The 21,610-nt window shown below is 48.9% G+C and overlaps 1 protein-coding gene across 1 annotated transcript in view; it reads right to left on the bottom strand.

Annotated features, from left to right (window-relative positions):
* Positions 1 to 21,610, bottom strand: part of LOC130284128 (serine protease 27-like) — a 52,848-nt gene that overhangs the window by 11,175 nt on the left and 20,063 nt on the right. The window contains exons 2-4 of the mRNA XM_056534156.1: positions 20,801 to 20,901; positions 4,173 to 4,193; positions 30 to 192 (exon numbers count right to left, since the gene is read on the bottom strand). Coding sequence (XP_056390131.1) covers positions 30 to 192; positions 4,173 to 4,193; positions 20,801 to 20,852 — 236 coding nt within the window. The 5' untranslated portion in view covers positions 20,853 to 20,901. The remainder of the gene's footprint in view (positions 1 to 29; positions 193 to 4,172; positions 4,194 to 20,800; positions 20,902 to 21,610) is intronic.

Genomic DNA, 21,610 nt, shown 5'->3' with positions numbered 1-21,610 from the left:
AATAAGACAATATAGAAGAACCCTCTAACCTTGTTATACAGTGAGCGGCCGACACCACCCACGTGTTACTGATCAGAGATCCACCACAAAAGTGACGTCCATTCAACCGTAAGCTGACTTGCCACGGCCACTGACCGGCCTGCGCACTAGTCCCTCCCATGATCCGATTGGATATCTGAGGCTTTCCACATTCTGTAGAAGGAAAAATACAACAAAGCTTTGCAGTTTTTAAGCAAGATAAAAATCGGATTATGGGTCATCAGCACAAATGTTAAGGAAATTCATAGATAACACACTGTTATGGGGGATCTGTAGATGACACACTGTTATGGGGGATCTGTAGATGACACTGTTATGGGGGATCTGTAGATGACACACTGTTATGGGGGATCTGTAGATAACACTGTTATGGGGGATCTGTAGATGACACACTGTTATGGGGGATCTGTAGCTGACACCGTTATGGGGGATCTGTAGATGACACACTGTTATGGGGGATCTGTAGATGACACTGTTATGGGGGATCTGTAGATGACACACTGTTATGGAGGATCTGTAGCTGACACTGTTATGGGGGATCTGTAGATGACACACTGTTATGGGGGATCTGTAGATGACACACTGTTATAGGGGATCTGTAGATGACACACTGTTATGGGGGATCTGTAGATGACACACTGTTATGGGGGATCTGTAGATGACACACTGTTATGGGGGATCTGTAGATGACACTGTTATGGGGATCTGTAGATGACACTGTTATGGGGATTTGTAGATTACACACTGTTATCGGGGAACTGTAGATGACACTGTAATTGGGGATCTGTAGATGAAACACTGTTATGGGGAATCTGTAGATGAAACACTGTTATGGGGGAACCGTAGATGACACTGTTATGGGGATCTGTAGATGACACACTGTTATGGGGGATCTGTAGATGACACTGTTATGGGGATCTGTAGATGACACTGTTATGGGGATTTGTAGATGACACACTGTTATCGGGGAACTGTAGATGACACTGTAATTGGGGATCTGTAGATGAAACACTGTTATGGGGAATCTGTAGATGAAACACTGTTATGGGGGAACTGTAGATGACACTGTTATGGGGATCTGTAGATGACACACTGTTATGGGGGATCTGTAGATGACACTGTTATGGGGGATATGTAGATGACACACTGTTATGGGGATCTGTAGATGACACTGTTATGGGGATTTGTAGATGACACACTGTTATGGGGGAACTGTAGATGACACTGTAATTGGGGATCTGTAGATGAAACACTGTTATGGGGGATCTGTAGATGAAACACTGTTATGGGGGATCTGTAGATGACACTGTTATGGGGATCTGTAGATGACACACTGTTATGGGGGATCTGTAGATGACACTGTTATGGGGGATCTGTAGATGACACACTGTTATGGGGATCTGTAGATGACACATTGTTATGGGGGATCTGTAGATGACACACTGTTATGGGGGATCTGTAGATGACACTGTTATGGGGGATCTGTAGATGACACACTGTTATGGGGGATCTGTAGATAACACTGTTATGGGGGATCTGTAGATGACACACTGTTATGGGGGATCTGTAGCTGACACCGTTATGGGGGATCTGTAGATGACACACTGTTATGGGGGATCTGTAGATGACACTGTTATGGGGGATCTGTAGATGACACACTGTTATGGAGGATCTGTAGCTGACACTGTTATGGGGGATCTGTAGATGACACACTGTTATGGGGGATCTGTAGATGACACACTGTTATAGGGGATCTGTAGATGACACACTGTTATGGGGGATCTGTAGATGACACACTGTTATGGGGGATCTGTAGATGACACACTGTTATGGGGGATCTGTAGATGACACTGTTATGGGGATCTGTAGATGACACTGTTATGGGGATTTGTAGATTACACACTGTTATCGGGGAACTGTAGATGACACTGTAATTGGGGATCTGTAGATGAAACACTGTTATGGGGAATCTGTAGATGAAACACTGTTATGGGGGAACTGTAGATGACACTGTTATGGGGATCTGTAGATGACACACTGTTATGGGGGATCTGTAGATGACACTGTTATGGGGATCTGTAGATGACACTGTTATGGGGATTTGTAGATGACACACTGTTATCGGGGAACTGTAGATGACACTGTAATTGGGGATCTGTAGATGAAACACTGTTATGGGGAATCTGTAGATGAAACACTGTTATGGGGGAACTGTAGATGACACTGTTATGGGGATCTGTAGATGACACACTGTTATGGGGGATCTGTAGATGACACTGTTATGGGGGATATGTAGATGACACACTGTTATGGGGATCTGTAGATGACACTGTTATGGGGATTTGTAGATGACACACTGTTATGGGGGAACTGTAGATGACACTGTAATTGGGGATCTGTAGATGAAACACTGTTATGGGGGATCTGTAGATGAAACACTGTTATGGGGGATCTGTAGATGACACTGTTATGGGGATCTGTAGATGACACACTGTTATGGGGGATCTGTAGATAACACTGTTATGGGGGATCTGTAGATGACACACTGTTATGGGGATCTGTAGATGACACATTGTTATGGGGGATCTGTAGATGACACACTGTTATGGGGGGATCTGTAGATGACACTTATGGGGGATCTATACATGACACACTTATTGGGGATCTGTAAGTGACACTGTTATGGGGATCTGTAGATGATACTGTTATGGGGATCTGTAGGTGACACACTGTTATGGGGATCTGTAGATGACACTGTTATGGGGGATCTGTACATGACACACTGTTATGGAGGATCTGTAGATGACACTGTTATGGAGGATCTGTAGATGACACACTGTTATGGGGGATCTGTAGATGGCACACTGTTATGGAGAATCTGTAGATGACAATGTTATGGGGGATCTGTAGGTCACATTGTTATGGAGGATCTCTAGATGACACACTGTTATGGGGGGGTCTGTAGATGACACAGTTATGGGGGACCTGTAGATAACACACTGTTATGGGGGATCTGTAGATGACACTGTTATGGGGGATCTGCAGATGACACACTGTTATGGGGGATCTGTAGATTACACACTGTTATGGGGGATCTTTAGATGACACTGTTATGGGGGATCTGTAGATGACACTGTTATGGGTATCTGTAGATGACATTGTAATGTGGGAGCGGAAGTTGACACACGGTTATGGGGGATCTGTAGATGACAGTGTTATGGGGGATCTGTGGATGACACTGTTATGGGGATCTGTAGATGACACTGTTATGGGGGATCTGTAGATGACACACTGTTATGGGGGATCTGTTGATGACACTGTTATGGGGGAACTGTAGATGACACTGTTATGGGGGATCTGTAGATGACAGTGTTATGGGGGATCTGTAGATGACACACTGTTATGGGAATCTGTAGATGACACACTGTTATGGGAATCTGTAGATGACACTGTTATGGAGGATCTGTAGCTGACACTGTTATGGTGGATCTGTAGATGAAACACTGTTATGGGGGATCTGTAGATGACACTGTTATGGGGATCTGTAGATGACACTGTTATGAGGGATCTGTAGATGACACACTGTTATGGGGGATCTGTAGATGACACACTGTTATGGGGGAACTGTAGATGACACACTGTTATGGGGATCTGTAGATGACACACTGTTATGGGGGATCTGTAGATGACACACTGTTATGGGGATCTGTAGATGACACACTGTTATGGGGATCTGTAAATGACACACTGTTATGGGGATCTGTAGATGACACACTGTTATGGGGGATCTGTAGAAGACACACTGTTATGGGTATCTGTAGATGACACACTGTTATGGGGATCTGTAGATGACACACTGTTATGGGGATCTGTAGATGACACTGTTATGGGGATCTGTAGATGACATACTGTTATGGGGGATCTGTAGATGACACTTTTATGGGGGATCTCTAGATGACACTGTTATGGGGATCTGTAGATGATACACTGTTATGGAGGATCTCTAGATGACACTGTTATGGGGGATCCGTAGATGACACACTGTTATGGGGGATCTGTCGATGACATATTCTCATCTCTTGTATCCATCTTATTGTTCTTTCATCTGTCATGTTGGGTTGGTCTTTACTCACCTTGTGTGGCCCCAAAAGTTCCTGCAAATTGAAAATCAAGAATGAATTTATTGCTCACCTCTTCCCCACAGCTTTCTTAGTTAGGATGTATGAGACAGAAATAGAGAAGATACTGGCAGAAAGACAGATAAATGAGATAAGGAGACAGCTATGTTTGGTAGTGTGGCCTTTCATTCCCTTCTTGGGCCTGTATAGAATTTAAGGTTGTCCCCAAGTCAGCACAGGTGCTGAGGCTGATTAAGATGTGACCAAACTGTGTGACCAAGTCTGCACTGGGAGGCTGTGCGGAACCTCTGCTGAGAGTTGGAAAAGATCCTCCTGATGTGTACAGCCTCAAAAGGGGACGTATACCTTGTGTACATAACTCGTGTTTGGTGACTGTTTTTTTGGGTGTCTGGTAGTAAGCCATTTGTGTAGCGCCAACAGATTCCACAGAGATTAGATTTTTTCCCGTTTGCTTTTAGTGTATAAATTTGGTTTTGTATCTTATATATTTAGGTCTTAGTATATAGTATAACGTATAATATAGTAGAATAAGAGACACTTCTTAATACATTTAAACATGTTGCTAAAATTATGGGAACATTTTGAACATCTGGGTTTAAGGGGTATTCCCCTTTTCAAAACAGAGAATAACAAGGTGATCATGAAGGGGTCCGGCCACTATGACTCCCACCATACCCAGGATTCCAAAGAATGTCCCTAGGGTAATAATGTCTTCTGCTCATTAAGTATAACCAACCAAAAAATACTGTGTCTATAGAAAACCAATGAATATGTTTATTACAGAATCAAGATAGTATAAAAAACAATAAAATAAATCAAACAAACAGAGAGTGAACTGATATAAAGGAATATAAGAGCTACAACAATAAAGTAAAGCCACACAATGGAAAAAAGTATATAGATATTAATCAAATAGTGCAAGTGCTTAGAAGGAATAAATATCCCACGCAGTGAAGAGTAGCAAAAAGGCAATACAATACAAATGTACAATGTATATATATATACAGTGGAGTGTACTAGAGTCGGGAACCCGCCAACCCAAGTTAACCAAGTAATCACCCCAATGTAACTGCCCTACTAGTGTCCATGTGGGATAAATAAAAGTCATAGTGACTGATGGAGTCACAGGGAACATCACCATACTCTTCGTGCGTTTCGTGTTTGCTTCATCTGGGGTGACGTCCCAAGAATAGAGATCAATTACCCCGTTAGTGTAAAGAGCGGAGCAGGAGACCAGCTTTCCATCCATTCTCCAACCATTCTCTGTGGGGCTTCCATATATGTCGATAGATTAGATAAATAGTTACAGATCACATATGGTGGCATAGGGGGCACTTACTAAGCAGGAGCAGGGTCCAGGCCACCCTCACGGAGGACATACTCACTCTCGCTCTACGCTTGGTGACCACTGCACCTGTCACATGTCAATGCTGAGCCCGGGGAATGTGGGGCAACCAGTTAGAAGAAATATGACATCATCTGTCCCGAGGTCTTTAGAATGCATCCTATAGATCATGTTGTTACCTTCAGCTCATGTGACCATCACCTGGCAACCTGTAAAGCCCATTCCTGTAATGCTGAGCACCAACAGATCTGACGGTCAGATCCACCCGAGGAAAAAAACACAACCTTGGTGCCGAGTTATCCCATATATGGTAACACTGGTAATATCTAATTTTGTCTTTGGAAAGTGGCGAAGCTTAGACAATATATGCATCGATCTATAGAAGGTTCTCTGAGTGTGAGGTCAATATGCTGCGGAAGGTTTACAGTGTATCACAGTAGCAGCAAAGCGGATGAGGTTTAAAGAAATTTGGCACAAACAATTGGAAGAATTCTTCTAAAAATCTGTGGGAATGGCTCTGTGGTGGGGATGGCTATGTGGTGGGGACAGCTCTGAAGTGGGAACGGCTCTGTGTTGGGGACGGCTCTGAAGTGGGGACGGCTCTGTGGTGGGGATGGCTCTGTGGTTGGGACAGGTCTGAAGTGGGAACGGCTCTGAAGTGGGGATGGCTCTGTGGTGGGGCCGTCTTTGTGGTGAGGATGGCTCTGTGGTGAGTACGGCTCTGTGGTGGAAACGGCTTTGTGGTGGGAACGGCTCTGTGGTGGACACAGCTCTGTGGTGGTTACGGCTCTGTGGTGGGGACGGCTCTGTGGTGGGGACGGCTGTCTAGTGGGGGCGGCTTTGTAGTGAGGACGGCTCTGTAGTGAGGATGACTTTGTGGTGGTCCTCAACCTACTCCTCCAGCTGGTCCGGCTCCATATTTCCCAACTCTCCCTCTAAGCCATTGCTCCTTAGCCTATGGTTTTCCAGATGTTCCAAAACTACTTTTGGAGGGCTTTTGGCTGCACAAGCATGATGGAAGTTGTAGTTTTGTAGTTTTGTAACAGCTGGAGAACCAAAGGCTGAGGAGCACCTGCTTATCCAGCTTACTCAAGATGAAGGAAACCTGGAGCCTGACTGGAGGCGCCGGAACATTGGAACTAACCCTCCACAGGAGAACACATGACAGGCTGGGGTTCTGGAGGACAGCTGCGGAGATTCAGTGAGGACCATAGGTGTTACGCCGAGCGCTCCGGGTCCCCGCTCCTCCCCGGAGCGCTCGCTACACTCTCCTCACTGCAGCGCTCCGGTCAGATCCACTGACCCGGGGCGCTGCGATACCGCCTCCAGCCGGGATGCGATTCGCGATGCGGGTAGCGCCCGCTCGCGATGCGCACCCCGGCTCCCGTACCTGACTCGCTCTCCGTCGGTCCTGTCCCGGCGCGCGCGGCCCCGCTCCCTAGGGCGCGCGCGCGCCGGGTCTTTGCGATTTAAAGGGCCACTGCGCCGCTGATTGGCGCAGTGGTTCCAATTAGTATGTTCACCTGTGCACTTCCCTATATCACCTCACTTCCCCTGCACTCCCTTGCCGGATCTTGTTGCCATCGTGCCAGTGAAAGCGTTTCCTTGTATGTTCCTAGCCTGTGTTCCAGACCTCCTGCCGTTGCCCCTGACTACGATCCTTGCTGCCTGCCCCGACCTTCTGCTACGTCCGACCTTGCTTCTGTCTACTCCCTTGTACCGCGCCTATCTTCAGCAGCCAGAGAGGTTGAGCCGTTGCTAGTGGATACGACCTGGTCACTACCGCCGCAGCAAGACCATCCCGCTTTGCGGCGGGCTCTGGTGAAAACCAGTAGTGACTTAGAACCGATCCACTAGCACGGTCCACGCCAATCCCTCTCTGGCACAGAGGATCCACTACCTGCCAGCCGGCATCGTGACAGTAGATCCGGCCATGGATCCCGCTGAAGTTCCTCTGCCAGTTGTCGCTGACCTCACCACGGTGGTCGCCCAGCAGTCACAACAGATAGCGCAACAAGGCCAACAGCTGTCTCAACTGACCGTGATGCTACAGCAGCTACTACCACAGCTTCAGCAATCATCTCCTCCGCCAGCTCCTGCACCTCCTCCGCAGCGAGTGGCCGCTTCTGGTCTAAGACTATCCTTGCCGGATAAATTTGATGGGGACTCTAAGTTTTGCCGTGGCTTTCTTTCCCAATGTTCCCTGCACTTGGAGATGATGTCGGACCAGTTTCCCACGGAAAGGTCTAAGGTGGCTTTCGTAGTCAGCCTTCTGTCTGGAAAAGCCCTGTCTTGGGCCACACCGCTCTGGGACCGCAATGACCCCGTCACTGCCTCTGTACACTCCTTCTTCTCGGAAATTCGAAGTGTCTTTGAGGAACCTGCCCGAGCCTCTTCTGCTGAGACTGCCCTGTTGAACCTGGTCCAGGGTAATTCTTCCGTTGGCGAGTATGCCGTACAATTCCGTACTCTTGCTTCAGAATTATCCTGGAATAATGAGGCCCTCTGCGCGACCTTTAAAAAAGGCCTATCCAGCAACATTAAAGATGTTCTGGCCGCACGAGAAATCCCTGCTAACCTACATGAACTCATTCACCTAGCCACTCGCATTGACATGCGTTTTTCCGAAAGGCGTCAGGAGCTCCGCCAGGATATGGACTCTGTTCGCACGAGGCGTTTCTTCTCCCCGGCTCCTCTCTCCTCTGGTCCCCTGCAATCTGTTCCTGTGCCTCCCGCCGTGGAGGCTATGCAGGTCGACCGGTCTCGCCTGACACCTCAAGAGAGGACACGACGCCGCATGGAGAATCTCTGCCTGTACTGTGCCAGTACCGAACACTTCCTGAAGGATTGTCCTATCCGTCCTCCCCGCCTGGAAAGACGTACGCTGACTCCGCACAAAGGTGAGACAGTCCTTGATGTCTACTCTGCTTCTCCACGTCTTACTGTGCCTGTGCGGATATCTGCCTCTGCCTTCTCCTTCTCTACTATGGCCTTCCTGGACTCCGGATCTGCAGGAAATTTTATTTTGGCCTCCCTCGTCAACAGGTTCAACATCCCGGTGACCAGTCTCGCCAGACCCCTCTACATCAATTGTGTAAACAATGAAAGATTGGACTGTTCCATACGTTTCCGCACGGAGCCCCTTCTAATGTGCATCGGATCTCATCACGAGAGGATTGAACTTTTGGTCCTCCCCAATTGCACTTCCGAAATTCTCCTTGGACTTCCCTGGCTTCAACTTCATTCCCCAACCCTGGATTGGTCCACTGGGGAGATCAAGAGTTGGGGGCCCTCTTGTTCCAAGGACTGCCTAAAACCGGTTCCCAGTAACCCTTGCCGTGACTCTGTGGTTCCTCCTGTAACCGGTCTCCCTAAGGCCTATATGGACTTTGCGGATGTTTTTTGCAAAAAACAAGCTGAGACTCTACCTCCTCACAGGCCTTATGATTGTCCTATCGACCTCCTCCCGGGCACTACTCCACCCCGGGGCAGAATTTATCCTCTGTCCGCCCCAGAGACTCTTGCCATGTCTGAATACGTCCAGGAAAATTTAAAAAAGGGCTTTATCCGTAAATCCTCCTCTCCTGCCGGAGCCGGATTTTTCTTTGTGTCCAAAAAAGATGGCTCTCTACGTCCTTGCATTGACTACCGCGGTCTTAATAAAATCACGGTTAAGAACCGCTACCCCCTACCCCTCATCTCTGAACTCTTTGATCGCCTACAAGGTGCCGACATCTTTACCAAACTGGACTTAAGAGGTGCTTATAATCTCATCCGCATCAGAGAGGGGGATGAATGGAAAACGGCATTTAACACTAGAGATGGACACTTTGAGTATCTGGTCATGCCCTTTGGCCTGTGCAACGCCCCTGCCGTCTTCCAAGACTTTGTTAATGAAATTTTTCGTGATCTCTTATACTCCTGTGTTGTTGTATATCTGGACGATATCCTGATTTTTTCTGCCAATCTAGAAGAACACCGCCAGCATGTCCGTATGGTTCTTCAGAGACTTCGTGATAATCAACTCTATGCCAAAATAGAGAAATGTCTGTTTGAATGCCAATCTCTTCCTTTCCTAGGATACTTGGTCTCTGGCCAGGGACTACAAATGGATCCAGACAAACTCTCTGCCGTTTTAGATTGGCCACGCCCCTCCGGACTCCGTGCTATCCAACGTTTTTTGGGGTTCGCCAATTATTACAGGCAATTTATTCCACATTTTTCTACCGTTGTGGCTCCTATCGTGGCTTTAACCAAAAAAAAATGCCGATCCCAAGTCTTGGCCTCCTCAAGCGGAAGACGCCTTTAAACGGCTCAAGTCTGCCTTTTCTTCGGCTCCTGTGCTCTCCAGACCTGACCCATCTAAACCCTTCCTATTGGAGGTTGATGCCTCCTCAGTGGGAGCTGGAGCTGTCCTTCTACAAAAAAATTCTTCCGGGCATGCTGTTACTTGTGGTTTTTTTTCTAGGACCTTCTCTCCGGCGGAGAGGAACTACTCCATCGGGGATCGAGAGCTTCTAGCCATTAAATAAGCACTTGAGGAATGGAGGCATCTGCTGGAGGGATCAAGATTTCCAGTTATTATTTACACCGACCACAAGAACCTCTCCTACCTCCAGTCTGCCCAACGGCTGAATCCTCGCCAGGCCAGGTGGTCCCTGTTCTTTGCCCGATTTAATTTTGAAATTCACTTTCGGCCTGCCGATAAGAACATTAGGGCCGATGCTCTTTCTCGTTCCTCGGATGCTTCTGAAGTTGAACTCTCTCCGCAACACATCATTCCTCCTGACTGCCTGATTTCCACTTCTCCAGCCTCCATCAGGCAAACTCCTCCAGGAAAGACCTTCGTTTCTCCACGCCAACGCCTCGGAATCCTCAAATGGGGTCACTCCTCCCATCTCGCAGGTCATGCAGGCATCAAGAAATCTGTGCAGCTCATCTCTCGCTTCTATTGGTGGCCGACTCTGGAGACGGATGTTGTGGACTTTGTGCGAGCCTGCACTATCTGTGCCCGGGATAAGACTCCTCGCCAGAAGCCCGCTGGTTTTCTTCATCCTCTGCCTGTCCCCGAACAGCCTTGGTCTCTGATTGGTATGGATTTTATTACTGACTTACCCCCATCCCGTGGCAACACTGTTATTTGGGTGGTCGTTGATCGATTCTCCAAAATGGCACATTTCATCCCTCTTCCTGGCCTTCCTTCAGCGCCTCAGTTGGCTAAACAATTTTTTGTACACATTTTTCGTCTTCACGGGTTGCCTACGCAGATCGTCTCGGATAGAGGCGTCCAATTCGTGTCTAAATTCTGGAGGGCTCTCTGTAAACAACTCAAGATTAAATTAAATTTTTCTTCTGCATATCATCCTCAATCCAATGGACAAGTAGAAAGAATTAACCAGGTCTTGGGTGATTATTTACGACATTTTGTTTCCTCCCGCCAGGATGACTGGGCAGATCTTCTACCATGGGCCGAATTCTCGTATAACTTCAGAGTCTCTGAATCTTCCTCCAAATCCCCATTTTTCGTGGTGTACGGCCGTCACCCTCTTCCCCCCCCTCCCTACCCCCTTGCCCTCTGGTCTGCCCGCTGTGGATGAAATTTCTCGTGATCTTTCCATCATATGGAGAGAGACCCAAAATTCTCTCTTACAGGCTTCTTCACGCATGAAGAAGTTCGCGGATAAGAAAAGAAGAGCTCCTCCCATTTTTTCCCCTGGAGACAAGGTATGGCTCTCCGCTAAATATGTCCGCTTCCGTGTCCCTAGCTACAAGTTGGGACCACGCTATCTTGGTCCTTTCAAAATTTTGTGCCAGATTAATCCTGTCTCTTACAAACTTCTTCTTCCTCCTTCTCTTCGTATTCCTAATGCCTTTCACGTTTCTCTTCTTAAACCACTTATCATCAACCGTTTCTCTCCCAAATCTGTTCCCCCCACTCCTGTTTCCGGCTCCTCGGACATCTTCTCCGTCAAAGAGATTCTGGCATCAAAAAAGGTCAGAGGGAAAACTTTTTTTTTAGTTGATTGGGAGGGTTGTGGTCCAGAAGAGAGATCCTGGGAACCTGAGGACAATATCCTAGACAAAAGTCTGCTCCTCAGGTTCTCAGGCTCTAAGAAGAGGGGGAGACCCAAGGGGGGGGGGTACTGTTACGCCGAGCGCTCCGGGTCCCCGCTCCTCCCCGGAGCGCTCGCTACACTCTCCTCACTGCAGCGCTCCGGTCAGATCCACTGACCCGGGGCGCTGCGATACCGCCTCCAGCCGGGATGCGATTCGCGATGCGGGTAGCGCCCGCTCGCGATGCGCACCCCGGCTCCCGTACCTGACTCGCTCTCCGTCGGTCCTGTCCCGGCGCGCGCGGCCCCGCTCCCTAGGGCGCGCGCGCGCGCCGGGTCTTTGCGATTTAAAGGGCCACTGCGCCGCTGATTGGCGCAGTGGTTCCAATTAGTATGTTCACCTGTGCACTTCCCTATATCACCTCACTTCCCCTGCACTCCCTTGCCGGATCTTGTTGCCATCGTGCCAGTGAAAGCGTTTCCTTGTATGTTCCTAGCCTGTGTTCCAGACCTCCTGCCGTTGCCCCTGACTACGATCCTTGCTGCCTGCCCCGACCTTCTGCTACGTCCGACCTTGCTTCTGTCTACTCCCTTGTACCGCGCCTATCTTCAGCAGCCAGAGAGGTTGAGCCGTTGCTAGTGGATACGACCTGGTCACTACCGCCGCAGCAAGACCATCCCGCTTTGCGGCGGGCTCTGGTGAAAACCAGTAGTGACTTAGAACCGATCCACTAGCACGGTCCACGCCAATCCCTCTCTGGCACAGAGGATCCACTACCTGCCAGCCGGCATCGTGACAATAGGCATTTCCGATGGTCAGAGGTCTCACACATTATTTTAGTATTTGTAGCCAAAACCAGAAGTGGAACAGATACAGAGAAAACTTGGATGGGAACATTTTCTGCCTTATCTGTTTTGGATCCACTACTGGTTGTGGGTAAAAATACTGAACAAAATATTAGGTATGAACCCGGCCATAGTGGTCTCCAGTGATCACCGATGATGGGTTCTTGTATATGGATTTATTATTGGATTTACTTCTTCACGGACAAACTGACTCCCACTTTTTTTTACTATGCATTGACCTTATGTTTTTATTTTTACCATTTTATTTCATTTTATATATCTTTATGTTCATTATTTTTATATCTACTTTTCATTCACATTATTCATCTGTTATTCATCTGAGCTTCATCTTTTTTTATAAGGTAGTAGATTTTGCCCGCGGCTTCACCTGTGTTAAATTTGAGGTAACATAGATCTACTTTTCACGATCCAATAGTAATGAGGCGGCTCTGGGTAAAGTCTACGGGCATCCAAACAACCCGAATTCTTTCAACTTTGATCACCGCGTCTAAAGAGTTAATGCCGGACATCTGTCGGAATGGCGATGTCCGGCATTAGCCACGGGTCCTGACTGCTGATAGCAGCCGGGACGTGCGGGTATGATGCGAGCTCAGCTCCTTGGCATTCTGCGGCAAGGGGTTAATTCATACAAACTTTGAAACCCTGTTTCACCCCTTTCTGGGGTGGAATTTTAGAAAACTTTAAAACACGTATTTCCTTCTCTCTAATTGTTAGCCTAAAAACAAAGTTTCATGCTTCTAGCTTCAAAAATGACGGACTTCCATATAAACTTTCAACCCATTTTTCACCCCCTTAAGGGTTGAATTTCGAAAAATCCTTTCTTATTCCTCATCTACGTCTTAAAAACAACACCTGTTAAAAAATTCAGGTCCAAGGGTTTAGGCTGGGCATTGATTCAATGAGTCAGGCCTTCTCTTTATATATATATATATATATATATATATATATATATATATATATATATATACGGGATGAGTATTTAACTCAGGGAGAGTTCACCACTCCTGGTGTGACGGAGCTTTCAAGGGCCACTAAGCACTCCGCAGGCATTCTGGGTAGGGGAATATGCAAATCAGCTCATTACATCACCTTTTCAGGTGATGTTCCCTGGTATCAGCTTAGCTCCAGTTACGGAATATAAAAAGCTAATCGGGATTAATGCCAAGCCAGAACTCTCTCTCTCCAGAAGGAAAGAGCACCCATCTGCAGACAGGGTACTTGCCCCTCGTCAGTACAGAGCGGGGTAATCTGGCTTGGCTGAGATGAGGGGCCTTATCTCATCTCAGCCAAGCCAGATTACCCTGCTCTGTACTGACGAGGGGCAAGTACCCCAAAACAGCTGTCTGTAGATGGGTGCTCTTTCCTTCTGGAGAGAGAGTTCTGGCTTGGCATTAATCCCGATTAGCTTTTTATATTCCGTAACTGGAGCTAAGCTGATACCAAGGAACATTGCCTGAAAAGGTGATGTAATGAGCTGATTTGCATATTCCTATATATATATATATATATATATATATATATATATATATATATATCCTCTCTTTTTTTTTATATTCATTTTTATGCATCTTCTTCACTTTTACCAAACACTGTTTTATTGCATTTGAGTGACTGATAAATATTGATACTGTCACGATGCCGGCTGGCAGGTAGTGGATCCTCTGTGCCAGAGAGGGATTGGCGTGGACCGTGCTAGTGGATCGGTTCTAAGTCACTACTGGTTTTCACCAGAGCCCGCCGCAAAGCGGGATGGTCTTGCTGCGGCGGTAGTGACCAGGTCGTATCCACTAGCAACGGCTCAACCTCTCTGGCTGCTGAAGATAGGCGCGGTACAAGGGAGTAGACAGAAGCAAGGTCGGACGTAGCAGAAGGTCGGGGCAGGCAGCAAGGATCGTAGTCAGGGGCAACGGCAGGAGGTCTGGAACACAGGCTAGGAACACACAAGGAAACGCTTTCACTGGCACGATGGCAACAAGATCCGGCAAGGAAGTGCAGGGGAAGTGAGGTGATATAGGGAAGTGCACAGGTGATAACACTAATTGGAACCACTGCGCCAATCAGCGGCGCAGTGGCCCTTTAAATCGCAAAGAGCGGGGCCGCGCGCGCCGGGACAGGACTGACGGAGAGCGAGTCAGGTACGGGAGTCGGGGTGCGCATCGCGAGCGGGCGCTACCCGCATCGCGAATCGCATCCCGGCTGGAGGCGGTATCGCAGCGCCCCGGGTCAGTGGATCTGACCGGAGCGCTGCAGTGAGGAGAGTGTAGCGAGCGCTCCGGGGAGGAGCGGGGACCCGGAGCGCTCGGCGTAACAGTACCCCCCCCCTTGGGTCTCCCCCTCTTCTTAGAGCCTGAGAACCTGAGGAGCAGACTTTTGTCTAGGATATTGTCCTCAGGTTCCCAGGATCTCTCTTCTGGACCACAACCCTCCCAATCCACTAAAAAAAAGGTTTTCCCTCTGACCTTTTTGGATGCCAGAATCTCTTTGACGGAGAAGATGTCCGAGGAGCCGGAAACAGGAGTGGCAGGAACAGATTTGGGAGAGAAACGGTTAATGATAAGTGGTTTAAGAAGAGAAACGTGAAAGGCATTAGGAATACGAAGAGAAGGAGGAAGAAGAAGTTTGTAAGAGACAGGATTAATCTGGCACAAAATTTTGAAAGGACCAAGATAGCGTGGTCCCAACTAATAGCTAGGGACACGGAAGCGGACATATTTAGCGGAGAGCCATACCTTGTCTCCAGGGGAAAAAATGGGGGGAGCTCTTCTTTTCTTATCCGCGAACTTCTTCATGCGTGATGAAGCCTGTAAGAGAGAATTTTGGGTCTCTCTCCATATGATGGAAAGATCACGAGAAATTTCATCCACAGCGGGCAGACCAGAGGGCAAGGGGGTAGGGAGGGGGGGAAGAGGGTGACGGCCGTACACCACGAAAAATGGGGATTTGGAGGAAGATTCAGAGACTCTGAAGTTATACGAGAATTCGGCCCATGGTAGAAGATCTGCCCAGTCATCCTGGCGGGAGGAAACAAAATGTCGTAAATAATCACCCAAGACCTGGTTAATTCTTTCTACTTGTCCATTGGATTGAGGATGATATGCAGAAGAAAAATTTAATTTAATCTTTAGTTGTTTACAGAGAGCCCTCCAGAATTTAGACACGAATTGGACGCCTCTATCCGAGACGATCTGCGTGGGCAACCCGTGAAGACGAAAAATGTGTACAAAAAATTGTTTAGCCAACTGAGGCGCTGAAGGAAGACCAGGAAGAGGGATGAAATGTGCCATTTTGGAGAATCGATCAACGACCACCCAAATAACAGTGTTGCCACGGGAAGGGGGTAAGTCAGTAATAAAATCCATACCAATCAGAGACCAAGGCTGTTCGGGGACAGGCAGAGGATGAAGAAAACCAGCGGGCTTCTGGCGAGGAGTCTTATCCCGGGCACAGATAGTGCAGGCTCGCACAAAGTCCACAACATCCGTCTCCAGAGTCGGCCACCAATAGAAGCGAGAGATGAGTTGCACAGATTTCTTGATGCCCGCATGACCTGCGAGATGGGAGGAGTGACCCCATTTGAGGATTCCGAGGCGTTGGCGTGGAGAAACAAAGGTCTTTCCTGGAGGAGTTTGCCTGATGGAAGCTGGAGAAGTGGAAATCAGGCAGTCAGGAGGAATGATGTGTTGCGGAGAGAGTTCAACTTCAGAAGCATCCGAGGAACGAGAGAGAGCATCGGCCCTAATGTTCTTATCGGCAGGCCGAAAGTGAATTTCAAAATTAAATCGGGCAAAGAACAGAGACCACCTGGCCTGGCGAGGATTCAGCCGTTGGGCAGACTGGAGGTAGGAGAGGTTCTTGTGATCGGTGTAAATAATAACTGGAAATCTTGATCCCTCCAGCAGATGCCTCCATTCCTCAAGTGCTAATTTAATGGCTAGAAGCTCTCAATCCCCGATGGAGTAGTTCCTCTCCGCCGGAGAGAAGGTCCTAGAAAAAAAACCACAAGTAACAGCATGCCCGGAAGAATTTTTTTGTAGAAGGACAGCTCCAGCTCCCACAGAGGAGGCATCAACCTCCAATAGGAAGGGTTTAGATGGGTCAGGTCTGGAGAGCACGGGAGCCGAAGAAAAGGCAGACTTGAGCCGTTTAAAGGCGTCTTCCGCTTGAGGAGGCCAAGACTTGGGATCTGCATTTTTTTTGGTTAAAGCCACAATAGGAGCCACAACGGTAGAAAAATGTGGAATAAATTGCCTGTAATAATTGGCGAACCCCAAAAAACGTTGGATAGCACGGAGTCCGGAGGGGCGTGGCCAATCTAAGACGGCAGAGAGTTTGTCTGGATCCATTTGTAGTCCCTGGCCAGAGACCAAGTATCCTAGGAAAGGAAGAGATTGGCATTCAAACAGACATTTCTCTATTTTGGCATAGAGTTGATTGTCACGAAGTCTCTGAAGAACCATACGGACATGCTGGCGGTGTTCTTCTAGATTGGCAGAAAAAATCAGGATATCGTCCAGATATACAACAACACAGGAGTATAAGAGATCACGAAAAATTTCATTAACAAAGTCTTGGAAGACGGCAGGGGCGTTGCACAGGCCAAAGGGCATGACCAGATACTCAAAGTGTCCATCTCTGGTGTTAAATGCCGTTTTCCATTCATCCCCCTCTCTGATGCGGATGAGATTATAAGCACCTCTTAAGTCCAGTTTGGTAAAGATGTGGGCACCTTGGAGGCGATCAAAGAGTTCAGAGATGAGGGGTAGGGGGTAGCGGTTCTTAACCGTGATTTTATTAAGACCGCGGTAGTCAATGCAAGGACGTAGAGAGCCATCTTTTTTGGACACAAAGAAAAATCCGGCTCCGGCAGGAGAGGAGGATTTACGGATAAAGCCCTTTTTAAAATTTTCCTGGACGTATTCAGACATGGCAAGAGTCTCTGGGGCGGACAGAGGATAAATTCTGCCCCGGGGTGGAGTAGTGCCCGGGAGGAGGTCGATAGGACAATCATAAGGCCTGTGAGGAGGTAGAGTCTCAGCTTGTTTTTTGCAAAAAACATCCGCAAAGTCCATATAGGCCTTAGGGAGACCGGTTACAGGAGGAACCACAGAGTCACGGCAAGGGTTACTGGGAACCGGTTTTAGGCAGTCCTTGGAACAAGAGGGCCCCCAACTCTTGATCTCCCCAGTGGACCAATCCAGGGTTGGGGAATGAAGTTGAAGCCAGGGAAGTCCAAGGAGAATTTCAGAAGTGCAATTGGGGAGGACCAAAAGTTCAATCCTCTCGTGATGAGGTCCGATGCACATTAGAAGGGGCTCCGTGCGGAAACGTATGGTACAGTCCAATCTTTCATTGTTTACACAATTGATGTAGAGGGGTCTGGCGAGACTGGTCACCGGGATGTTGAACCTGTTGACGAGAGAGGCCAAAATAAAATTTCCTGCAGATCCGGAGTCCAAGAAGGCCACAGCAGAGAAGGAGAAGGCAGAGGCAGACATCCGCACAGGCACAGTAAGACGTGGAGAAGCAGAGTAGACATCAAGGACTGTCTCACCTTTGTGCGGAGTCAGCGTACGTCTTTCCAGGCGGGGAGGACGGATAGGACAATCCTTCAGGAAGTGTTCGGTACTAGCACAGTACAGGCAGAGATTCTCCATGCGGCGTCGTGTCCTCTCTTGAGGTGTCAGGCGAGACCGGTCGACCTGCATAGCCTCCACGGCGGGAGGCACAGGAACAGATTGCAGGGGACCAGAGGAGAGAGGAGCCGGGGAGAAGAAACGCCTCGTGCGAACAGAGTCCATATCCTGGCGGAGCTCCTGACGCCTTTCGGAAAAACGCATGTCAATGCGAGTGGCTAGGTGAATGAGTTCATGTAGATTAGCAGGGATTTCTCGTGCGGCCAGAACATCTTTAATGTTGCTGGATAGGCCTTTTTTAAAGGTCGCGCAGAGGGCCTCATTATTCCAGGATAATTCTGAAGCAAGAGTACGGAATTGTACGGCATACTCGCCAACGGAAGAATTACCCTGGACCAGGTTCAACAGGGCAGTCTCAGCAGAAGAGGCTCGGGCAGGTTCCTCAAAGACACTTCGAATTTCCGAGAAGAAGGAGTGTACAGAGGCAGTGACAGGGTCATTGCGGTCCCAGAGCGGTGTGGCCCATGACAGAGCTTTTCCAGACAGAAGGCTGACTACGAAAGCCACCTTAGACCTTTCAGTAGGAAACTGGTCCGACATCATCTCCAAGTGCAGGGAACATTGGGAAAGAAAGCCACGGCAAAACTTAGAGTCCCCATCAAATTTATCCGGCAAGGATAGTCGTAGACCAGAAGCGGCCACTCGCTGCGGAGGAGGTGCAGGAGCTGGCGGAGGAGATGATTGCTGAAGCTGTGGTAGTAACTGCTGTAGCATAACGGTCAGTTGAGACAGCTGTTGGCCTTGTTGCGCTATCTGTTGTGACTGCTGGGCGACCACCGTGGTGAGGTCAGCGACAACTGGCAGAGGAACTTCAGCGGGATCCATGGCCGGATCTACTGTCACGATGCCGGCTGGCAGGTAGTGGATCCTCTGTGCCAGAGAGGGATTGGCGTGGACCGTGCTTGTGGATCGGTTCTAAGTCACTACTGGTTTTCACCAGAGCCCGCCGCAAAGCGGGATGGTCTTGCTGCGGCGGTAGTGACCAGGTCGTATCCACTAGCAACGGCTCAACCTCTCTGGCTGCTGAAGATAGGCGCGGTACAAGGGAGTAGACAGAAGCAAGGTCGGACGTAGCAGAAGGTCGGGGCAGGCAGCAAGGATCGTAGTCAGGGGCAACGGCAGGAGGTCTGGAACACAGGCTAGGAACACACAAGGAAACGCTTTCACTGGCACGATGGCAACAAGATCCGGCAAGGAAGTGCAGGGGAAGTGAGGTGATATAGGGAAGTGCACAGGTGATAACACTAATTGGAACCACTGCGCCAATCAGCGGCGCAGTGGCCCTTTAAATCGCAAAGACCCGGCGCGCGCGCGCCCTAGGGAGCGGGGCCGCGCGCGCCGGGACAGGACTGACGGAGAGCGAGTCAGGTACGGGAGTCGGGGTGCGCATCGCGAGCGGGCGCTACCCGCATCGCGAATCGCATCCCGGCTGGAGGCGGTATCGCAGCGCCCCGGGTCAGTGGATCTGACCGGAGCGCTGCAGTGAGGAGAGTGTAGCGAGCGCTCCGGGGAGGAGCGGGGACCCGGAGCGCTCGGCGTAACAGATACACTTCAATATCCCCCCCCCATACATCATTTGACACGAATTAGCACTTTAAACAGAACTACATCAAAGAGTTTCCCCAATTTTTTTACATGATTTTGAGTTCCCATAATTTTTCTACATTGTTTTCATGTGTCACAATTTATTCATTATCCCAATTGTTACAGCTGAGGTGAAGTGGATCCGCTGTACCTGTGTGGATGATGACGTGAGCCGTACCAGGGATTGGAGTCTAAGGTGACGCTGGTTTTAACCAGACCCCATCGCAAAGCGGGATGGTCTTGCTGCAGCATTCAACACCCAGGTCGCTACCCCCGATACGACTCGTCCACACAGGCTGCCGAGGTGTAACGTGGCACAGGAAGGATGAGAAAACTTGTAGTCAGGACAGGCGGGAGGTCAGGGCTGGTGGCACTGTAGCAAGGTCAGGTCACATAGCATGAGGTCAAAAGGCAGGTGGCACAAGAGCAAGGTTGGAAAAACATAGCAAAGGTCAGATACACGGCAAGGCAAGACACAAATGAAAGCTTTCTCTAAGGCAATGATTGCACAAAGATCCGGCAAGGCAATAGAGAAAGTGCTGGCACTTATAACATCACTAATTAGCCAGAACCAATTAAGGGCGTGCTGGCCCTTTAAATTGCCGAGAGCCGGGGGTCCCGCCACTGGGGACCACTGCTATCTCACATGCAGCACCCACCTCTAGGGGCTGCATGTAGCGCTGCAGTCTCGGAGTCTGCCGGGTCACGACTATGGGGCCAGAGTATTGTGACGTCACGATTCCACCCCGCCCCGCCCCCCCCCCCCCCCCCCATAATGCAAGTCTATGGGAGGGGGCGTGACATCACGATACTCCGGCCCTGTAATCGTCGGGAACCGGCAGACTCTGAGACTGCAGCTATGCATGCAGCTCCAAGAGGTGGGTGCTGCATGCGAGATAGCTGGGGTCCCCAGCGGCGGAATTCCCGCGATCAGACATCTTATCCCCTATCCTTTGGAAAGGGGATAAGATGTCTTAGGGCCTGAAAACCCCTTCAAGGAGCATATAATGCTCAGGAGAACGTATCTTCTGCATAGCAGGAACTGCTTTATATTTACTAGGAGTGCTCAGGAGAACTTACCTGCACACAGGAGGGATATTGCTTTCTTGTTTGCGCACAGTGCAGCCTTCATCTCCTTATGTGGATACAATGTCACAGATTTTCCGCTGTCTTCTTTGTTGCTGCGGGATCGATGGCAAAAAGAAAGAAGAAATAAAATCAATCAAATTTATCTTAAAGGGGAACACCCCATTCATAAAGATTTAACAAAACCTGTGCAGAGGAAAAGTGGAACAGTTCCTCATAGCAACCAATCAGATTTAAGCTTTCATGTATCACAGAATCTGTGAGGAATGGGTTGGTATGGGCCACAGCACAAGGCATGAAAAATCCCCCTCCCCAAAATAGAGAACTTCTCTCCTTAAATTCTGACCTCCAGGAGGAGGTCTTCTTTGACCTCATTCACACAGTCCAGGTTTCTGACATTTTACGGTCCCAGGGTTCTTGTAATGTTTAATGGTAATTTTTTATTCAGTGTGATTCTGTACTTGTGCCATTTCTCTGGTATTATAAAGAAGCCTGAGGGGAAAAACAGCTTAAAAAAAATGTGACCCACTCTGTCCATCCACCAAAAAATACTGCAAACCTATACACATCACTGCACTCACCGCGAGGAAACAGCAGACCGACTTTTATGGCATCTCAGACAGATCCGACTTCAGGCTGACAGCAGGGCGCTCAGAGTGGAGGCGACTGCCGGCAAAGTTTCGCGCAGATCGTGCTTTTTCCGGCCTCATATGCGAGGCCGGAAGAAGCGCGATCTGCGCAAAACTTTATACAGCTATGTAGCTAAATGCTGTGTTCAATTGTCTAAATAATGTGTGGGATGTC

Source organism: Hyla sarda, chromosome 8, assembly GCF_029499605.1.
Source record: "Hyla sarda isolate aHylSar1 chromosome 8, aHylSar1.hap1, whole genome shotgun sequence".
Lineage (NCBI taxonomy): Eukaryota > Metazoa > Chordata > Amphibia > Anura > Hylidae > Hyla > Hyla sarda.
Note: the sequence above shows the minus strand (reverse complement) of the source record. Positions and strands in the feature narration are given on the sequence as shown.